At 47.0% G+C, this 9,009-nt stretch overlaps 1 protein-coding gene across 1 annotated transcript; it reads right to left on the reverse strand.

Annotated features, from left to right (window-relative positions):
* Positions 1 to 3,027: 3,027 nt before the first annotated feature.
* GINS3 (GINS complex subunit 3) lies at positions 3,028 to 8,378 on the reverse strand. The gene is made up of 3 exons (XM_005528195.3): positions 8,169 to 8,378; positions 7,372 to 7,605; positions 3,028 to 4,892 (listed from the first exon to the last, which is right to left on the reverse strand). Exons 1-3 carry the CDS (start codon positions 8,340 to 8,342, stop codon positions 4,662 to 4,664), a joined length of 639 nt encoding a protein of 212 aa, XP_005528252.1. The 5' UTR covers positions 8,343 to 8,378; the 3' UTR covers positions 3,028 to 4,661.
* Between the last annotated feature and the right edge of the window lie 631 nt (positions 8,379 to 9,009).

Below are 9,009 nucleotides of genomic sequence, written 5' to 3' on the forward strand. Positions count from 1 at the left end.
GCACAGGACTCCCACAGTTGGTTTGTTGGTGCTGCCCAGGGCCTGTGTGTGGCTTGTTCCCTCACCCCAGCAGAGAAACGGCCTTTCAGCCACCCATGGACACAAAGAGCACTTAGGAAAGGGGCTGCAGGATGTCAACTAAACAGTCATAAACCTGCAATTCTTGTATTTGTGAGGTGAAAGCAAAAAACTCATCTTAAATCCTTGCTGTGATGGGAGCCTGTCTGCAGATACACCCACCCTGCCGAGGATGGTCCCACAGCAAGAGAAACAGGCACATGTGAGGGCTGCTTTGATTGTACTTTGATTTACTGCATCTGCTTCGCTGCTTCCTACCATGTGCATCGCTGCCAAGTCCCACAGCCACCTCCTCACTCCACTTTTTCTCTAATGCCTGAGAAAAAAAAAAAAAAACACACTACATCCTAAGCATTTGGCAGCTTCTTGGTCTGAAGTCAGGGAGAAAATTGTCTTTAATGTTCAGCAAGGGTTTGTAAGGGTTTGTGACTCCTCTGCTCTCCCTGAGGAGAACCCAGGGCCCTAGAGGGACCAACAGGACAGCTAAAGACAAGCCCTGACCTACAAGTCACACAAGCTGAGAGTCCAGTTTTCAACCTCCGTTTGATTTCTGCCACCTTTCTTATGCACCACAGCATCACAACTGAAATGGAGCAGCAGCATCATGACCCTCAGGAGACATCTCCTTACCACTGCCCATTTCTAGACAGAGAAATCCAAAAGTCTAGGACTGTCTTTTGGTTTGCAGTTTCTCAAGCTCATCTACAGGCAAACTGGGATTCCTGATTCTGTGTCCCTCTATGCTCCTCACCCCCCAAGTCCTGCTCTGCCCAGCTGCTGCCTGTGACTTGCCTCAACCCAGTAGCAGCAAAGTGGATTTTTTCTTACAAGAGAGGAGATTTCTGCCCTGCACAGGTCTAGTGGGGAATCCCAAAGAAGATGCATTTTCCCCAAGGAGTGGGGGAGCACTGCAAAGAGCTGCAGCTGTAAATCCTCACACAGGCTAATGAAAGGCAATGGACCAGCGTGTCCTGCCAATCCAGATAGAAAGGATACTGAGGCTGCTGGCACTGCTTGGCAGCCTGCCATGAGGAATAACTCTTCAAAAATAGAAGCACGCTAATCTGAGGAACCTGCTGGTGTTGTCAATGACATTAATGAAGTGTTTGGAAAACCAGAACAAATGCCTTGGCTTTTTGGGGCTGTGCCCCTTGTAATTTTCCACACCAGCCAAGGAGCATTGTGGCAACAGCACAGTGCTCTTGGTGCTGTCCTGCTCCCCAGAGCAGCGCAAGGAGTCAGCTCTGGGGGCTCCCAGCAAGCCTGGCCCTTGTGCAGCAAAGCCTGGCTCAGGGAAGAGGCTCCCCAGAGCAATTTCCAATGGGAAACAAAGTCCATCAAGCAGACTCAGTGTGCCCAGGGGAGGTGGAAGCTTACTGTCTCCTCTTCCTTCTTGTTTTCATTCCTTGTCTCAAGCCCCCTCTGGGTTCTTTTTCACCACAGTGGTCAGGACCCACAGGATGGCAAATTTCTCTCAGGCAGAAAGGTTTTGGATTCCACAGCTTTCCCTCCCTCCCTCCTGCAGCAGTCAGTAATCCTTCATTTTCATTGCCAACTATGACATCTACTCTTCGTGTATGCTCTAATCTAGGACAAGGTAGCACAACCTACCAAACCCAGCTTTTCATTAAAATTCTGAACAAAGCTTTTGTTGTAGCTGGTTACCCAAAAACCAGTAGAAAATCACCAGCTGAAGATCAGAACAGCTTGTGCTCCTAACTCACCCAGGTGCCACTGTGTGTCTCATAAAAATATGTGGTGTTACAGTATGTCAGTTCCCAGAACACTTCTTGTTGCTGCCTCTCCTTGTTGCTGCTCATCCTGGTTGCTGCCCAAATTTTGCCTGTTTTTTCACTCGATTCCAATGAAAACATTTGTAGCAATACTGTAAAATGTGTCTATGGACACACATTTTGTCATAAACATCAGCATGTTGTTTAAAACATGTTCAGTTTAAAAGCTGAAGAACATGGGGAGAAATAGAAGTCCTTTTCAGACCTTTCCCATCTTCTGTGATGAAGATTTATTGTACCATTCTGAAAACATACAAGTTCAAACTCCTCTAACTTAAAGCTTGCTGCAGTGCCATGGAAAAGGACAGCTGTGTTCACAAAAAGTAAAGAGCACTCTTGTACTTCTGGACAGAAAAAAACTAACCAAGATTTACTAACCCAAATACTGTAGTTTAAAATTACACAATTGGATTTTTTAAGGGTCTTAAACTCAGTTACTAGAAGTGGCATTGCCTTCTTACAAAAAGCCAGGGACACTGAAGACTACTTCAGGGATTCTTTTCCTCCCTATTCTGAAGGCTGTTGCACAAAATGTTGGCAAGTGAACAACCTTCTGCTTGGATTTTGCATCCAGCAGTAGAGAAGAAAAAATTTCTTACCAATGCAGGAGAATTAGCTTGGATAGTCACCAAAACCAGTCCAGAAATTGATGGAACTCATGATTTCGGTTATAAACCAGATACATCCCAAAGCCAATAATATTTCCAATTGAAAGATGCTTCTTGTCACAGATGGAGTTCAACTTGCTCCCCTTGCAGCACTGATCACAGCTCTGCCATGGTATGTGAAGTGTTTGCCACAGTGCATGGAGCAGCAGGATCTGAATAGAGACAGCCAATTCCCACCTCCCACCACCAGTAAAACAAAGTTGAGGTAACACGGAGTCATCTCTACCCATCTTGTATTCCTAAAAATGCATTTCATTAAAGCAATAGCTCATTGACTGCCTGGCAGGGTCTCTGCCACAACTTGTGCGAGCTGCAGTCCCCACCTGGGCTAAGTCAGACAGGAACTATTTCTACACTGCTACAAGATAGCTCCTGACCACATTATCTGTAAGAAGAGGGATTATCTATCATGGCCACACTTTTGTAGAGACCTGGACTTTCCCATTTGATTTTTCTGCTGTGGCACAATTAACAAAAGACTTTTCACATTATGAGCATACCCTTACAAAACATTTATTGAGGATAAAAATCCAGAAATGGACAACTGACAAATGCATAAGCCATTACATGCCATTAAGCCATTAAGTGCAGCAGCATTTCATCCTGCACATACTTGAAATACTTTGTCAGGCAAGCTTCCAACTAGTTTCCTGTGGCAGGACAGCTGGCCCTGTGCAGCTGAGGGGGAGGCGCCGAGACAGCTGTGAAGGCACAAAGCTGTCCCCTCTCACCACCTCCTCAGGCTGAGCTTGAACATCTCTGGCCAAGCAACAGTTCTTTGTGCTTGAGGTCTTGTTAGAAGAATCCAATATCCAGGTGCATCTCCAAGTCCGGTAACAGCTCCTCTGAGACTTGGATCTTGCTGTCACCTCCCAGGGATTCCCATGGAAGTGGAAGTGCTGAGCAGCATCAGGATTCAGCTCCTCTGCTTAGGTTCTTCACAAGGCTCTCCTTCCACAGAGGTGCAGAAGCACCTGCAAGATACCCAATACTGCTCCCAAAGGACAACCATCCTGATGACTGCAGGAACTAAGTCCTACAGAGGTAACCATGTCTTCTGTCTCCAGTCCAATGGGACTTGAGATGATCTAGGTTTAAGGGATGATAACCACTGTGCTGTTTAGCAAGTCCCAAATCCACTCACTTCTATTGGCAAGGATGACATTTACTAGGATCATTTTCCTAGATTCATTTGGATGGATCAGAAGGAAGGAAACTTTGTTCATTTGCTCTGTCTCTTCTACTAATCGAATTTAGAAATCAGAAGAATTTCTCACGGAGAAACAAATATGTCAATGTTTGATAATGGGGCAGAGTTTCCATTAAAGTTTCTGCTTTTGATCTGGTCCAGACTTTATTCTTTGCTGCCTTCTGTTTCCTCCTCTGTAGAACACCCATCAGAGAGACACATCCAGCACAAAAGCCACAGGCATCAAACAAGAACATTCTTTACTAAACAGCACCAAGGTCACAAGGGCCAAAAAGGAAGAGAGAGGACAAAGTAATACAAGACCTGAGCAGCCTCTTGCTGTGTGGGTTTGAGGAGGCATTTCACTCCAGGGCACTGGCAGTGTGTACAGGAGTCAGCAAAGAAAAACATTCCTGCCTCACAAAGAGCACCTGTTCCACCTCAGTGTATAAAAAAATGTAATGCTGTATCACATTTTTCCACATCACTGGGGCTTTCTAAAGAACAGGGAACCTGGAAACAGCTGTTCATAGAATCAACAGCTGTTTCCAGGAGGCTGGGATGGGAAGGACAAGATGAAATACATAAACTACACTTCTTTCTAGATCTGGCATTGTAAATATCAATTTGGAGCAATAATTAGTATTTATTTCCCTTTTAGAAAATTCTCTCATAGCCTTTCAGCCACCTAGCAAACACTTTAGCTGCAACTCCTCAGGAGTGCTACAAGTAAACTGTAAGGCTGTTCAGTGGTGTGATCTAGTTTTTATACCCTTGCCCTCTGCCTTTAAAATTTTCACTAGTCTTATCCAAAGCTGTTACAGAGAAGAATTCCCACTAATGGACAGGGAATCTGTCCCCTCCCTAAATTGATTCATTTTTCTCTTCTACAACAGGCTGTAAATCTGTGTCCCCCGCTGTTACTTCAGGCTTTTAACCATCCACTTCTGCGAGCTTTCTTTTCCCATAGTTCTGCACCAGACTGGAAGCTGTGATTTGAGAAGCCTGTCCCTTTTCCCAGCCCTGGAAGTCATTCAGCCCTTTCTGGCCCACTTGAAAGAGAGCCCGTTCCAGCTCATCCAGCCGAGCCACCAGCACAGACGTGTCCTCGTTGTAGGCGTTCTGAGAGGAGTCCATGATGCGGCGGAAACGGGCAATGAACGTCTGCAGAGAACAAACAGAGTCACTGACTAGTACCACAGAGCCACCCCCAGCTCAAACCTGGAGGCCTGAGCTCTCACAACTGAAAAGCCAAGGTTTAGGCTCCTGTTCACAAGAAGCCAAGGGTCTGCAGCCAGCACAGCACTTGTTAAGATTGGCTACAAAGACAGAACCACTTGATCCCTAATATCAGATGGGAAGCAAACACAGAATTGGATTTTGGCTGCTTCCTTACAATAGGCTTGAGAAGAGCACAGGATACAACACAATGATGATCTATTCGGTCTCACTTTTCAAGCAATCATTGCTTTAGAGCAAGACAAATGAACCTCATGCCACAGCAGCTGCTGCAGGAACGTACAAGCTGCAAGTTGTGAATGTCCTGAAGTTAAGCCAAACTGCAGCTGAAAAGCATTCAGTAAGCTAGAAAAACAACCATAAAAAGGTGAAAAACCAAACCAATCTACAACTTAAAACAATCTACAACATTTTGAAAAGCTAAGCAACAAGATGTATTTAAGGTGTTTTATTTTCCTCTCTATTATTGGGAACTGGAAAAAAAAAAAGAGTCAGAACTCTTTGAAAACTGCTTTGTCATTTCAGAAGCTGATTATAGAATCAACAGAACTTATGGGATAAATATATTATAAATCAGTAACTGTCATTTTGACTTTGTCACCAAACAGTTACACTTCCCATTCATAGTTCCAGAATATTTTGGAGTAGTCTTTTAAGTCAGCACAACACCCCTCTTGTTTGCTTTTAAAAACAGAAATCAAACCTGGCATGCTTTGATTTTTCTGTCAATAAGTAATGAGTTCTACCGTGGCTTTTTTTCTGAAGATGTCCATTAGCAGAAAGAGAAAAGACAAGGAAAGGCGTGGGCACCTCCTCAATGCACAAAGCACATGTTCAGTGGACAACTCCAAGAAAGCAGCAGCACTTTAAAACCTCTCTGCATCAGCCTTAATGTAAAGCACAGAGAAAGGGAAAAAATGCAATAAAAATCATCCCAGCCCACTTAGAGACCTGGCTGAAGAGATCTCAGAGCTGTTAGTGGTTATGTTTAAAAGCTCAAGGCTGAAGTCCGGAAACAGACAAAGATGACATCTATCTTTTAAAAGAGAATGGGGAGATGGAGAGAGAGAAAGGAAGAGCCAGGGAATTATAAATCCATCAGCATCAATTCCTGGAAGCATACTGGGACAAAGCACAGAAACTTCTGCAGGACAATGAAAGAATCACAGCCATCATGGACTTGCCAAGGACAAACTCCCAGAGCCCAGCCTGGGCTAGGGCAGGATGCCAGGCCTTGCACAGGCAGGAAAAGCAGTGGAGGGGTATCTGTCATGGGGCACTCTTGGAAGATTTAGCCAGACCACCCAAAGACTGTTGGGAGAGACAGGCATCATCCACAGCTCCTGTCAGGAGGGAAGAACACACTGAGTGGAGTTCCACTGGGGTTTCTGTGGAACCAACTACTGTTTGAGATGTTAATTAATGAGCCTACTAAAGGAAAAGCAGCTGTGCTTATTAAATCAGCAAGCAACATGCAGAAGGAGAAGGAATGACTACAGGCATGTCAAGGAGCAGAACTCTAATTCATAACAATCCTGACTAATTAGAAAGATGGTATGAAAACAATAGGATGTCATTCACCCAGGACTAACAGAAGGTTTTACATTGAGGCAGAAATAGTACAAAGTCAGGAAATTATTTGTTCGCAGATGCAACCTGTACCATCTCACTGTGGACTGCAAACCAAACACAGATCCATGTGACTGCATCGTGACAAACCAGATGCTGCACCAAGATGAGCCAAGAGCATCACAGCCACACAAAACTCACAAAGTAATCCTTCTGTTTTCATCAGCACAAGTCCTGAGCATGAGACTGCACCGCTGTTCAGGGCATGGCATGGTGGATGCAGATCCACTGGAGAGGCACCAGCAGTGCACAATGAGGGCAGTCAGAGGTTAGGAAGCATGATCCATAGAGAAATTTCAAATGAACTGGGACTGCTGCAGGAAGGAAGAGAATAATCTGTCCTCAGCATTTACTTTGTATGAGACAAACAGAACAGAGCTTGTACTGCTGTGAAAGAGCTTTGGTTCAGACACTGGAAAAACCTCCTGAGGTGAGGCACTTAAAGACTGCCCAGGGCAGTGTGAGGTCTCTGCATTAGAGAGATTTAAAGACAGGTATAGTTAAATAATCATACACCTCCTCAGTCCTGTTTTACAGGATTTTATGAAATACCATATTTACAGTATGGAAACACCAAGCTAAAATTACACTCCTGGAAGCACAGTGGAGGCTTCCAGCATCAGCTGTGCAGCTGCCAAGGGGGTCATCTATATTCAGTCCAGAAGTCATCTGGATTAAACCAGGATATTTTTCCTGAAGACTGCTAAGCAGCTGGGAACAAAAGGAAGACAGAAAAATGCAAATCTAAATTTCAAGACCTGATTCAGATACTTGCCTGCAGGATAGTCTGAGCTATCTCAGGATTCTCTGGATTCTCAAAATTCAGGAGCTGTGAGCCAAATCCATAGTAGTAGGGCCCCATTTTATGCAGATCAACCACATTGGCATCAGCACTGAACACCGTCCTCCAGGCTTCCTTGTAAATCTTTGGCAGTTCCACGGAGATGATTCTCCTTTTGCTGTCATGCAGCCCTTTAGCAAGCCACAGAGGAATTTCCAGCTTTGATCCCTGGAGGAATGAGAGATGCCAAAAGTTATCCTTGCCATGTAAGTACACCTGAAGCAGCCACAAAGACACAGAGTGAACTTTATTAATTTAGATCCAGCATTACAAAGAGTCAATTTTGTTTTCAGAGCAGTCTTTTGTGACTGTAGCATAAACCAGACATACTTTAAAGGCATTGTTACCGCAAGACTCAGAAAGTGGACTTTTTACTGAAGCTCTATGGTTTAATAATTGTTTTAATAATAATATAATTAAAAATAATAATTTTAAATAATTAAAAATTGTTTTTTAATAAAAAAACAGCAAGAGAAGAAAAAGAGGGGAAAACCAACCAAGCAAAGCGCATATAATAAAAGCAAAAATAACTTTTGAGAAAGTACTGGAGAGCATCACTGCAGTGACCAGGAACAGAGGGCGGCCGGGCCTGGGAGGCACAACAGGAGGTGACAGCGAGGCGGCAGTCCCGGGGCAGAGCCCTCCGCGCCCCGTCCCGTCCCGACAGCGACAGTTCCGTGTCCCGTGTCCCGTGTCCCGTGTCCCGTGTCCCGCGTCCCCTCCCCCGTTACCTCCGGGACGGACTCAGCGCTGCCGGCGCCCCGCCCCAGCAACACGGCCAGGCGCGGCAGCGCGGTCTCGGCGCGCCCCGGCAGCTTCTCCTGCGACATCAGGATATCATCCAGCGAGAAGAAATTCTCCTCCATGCCCAGCCCGGGGCCCACGGGGAAATACGCCTCGGACATGGCCGGGCCGCGATTCCCGCCAGCCCGTGAGGCGCAGCCCGCCACCGGCACCGCGCATGCGCCCGGCCCGCCCCGCGCCCGGCGCCGCTGAGGGGGACGGGGACGGGGACGGGGACGGGGACGGGGACGGGGACGGGGACGGGGACGGGGACGGGGACGGGGATGGGGATCGGAAGCGCCATAGGCATCGGCACCGCGGCTGCCCCACCGCAGCCGGTGCCGTTCGTCCCCCCGCACATCAGCCCGCTCTGCGTTAAAGAGGGGTCTCAGAGACAGGGGATGGACTCACTCTGAGATTGGGTTGTGTGGAGAAATTCCTCGCTGTGAGGGTGGTGGAGCCCTGGCACAGGGTGCCCAGAGAAGCTGTGCATTTCCCTGGATCCCTGGAAGTGTGCAAGGCCGGGTCAGCCGGGGATGGTGGAAGGTGTCCCCGTCCCTGGCGGGCGGGTGGAACAGGAGGGCTCTCAAGGCCCTTCCAACACGAAGCATTCCAGGGATCTCTGCTGAGGGCTGGGCACAGCTGCCGTGTCCCCTGAGCCCCGCGGTGCTGAGCGTGCTGCCCCAGCGCAGGGCCTGGCCCCTCAGAACTGTTCCAAAGGCAGGGATGATTCCCTGCGGCTCAAACGCCTCCATCCCGGACGGTTTATGGAAAGCCAAGGGAATGCTG

Source organism: Pseudopodoces humilis, chromosome 14, assembly GCF_049639895.1.
Source record: "Pseudopodoces humilis isolate 2021_Gansu_Grassland_sample_001 chromosome 14, ASM4963989v1, whole genome shotgun sequence".
NCBI lineage: Eukaryota > Metazoa > Chordata > Aves > Passeriformes > Paridae > Pseudopodoces > Pseudopodoces humilis.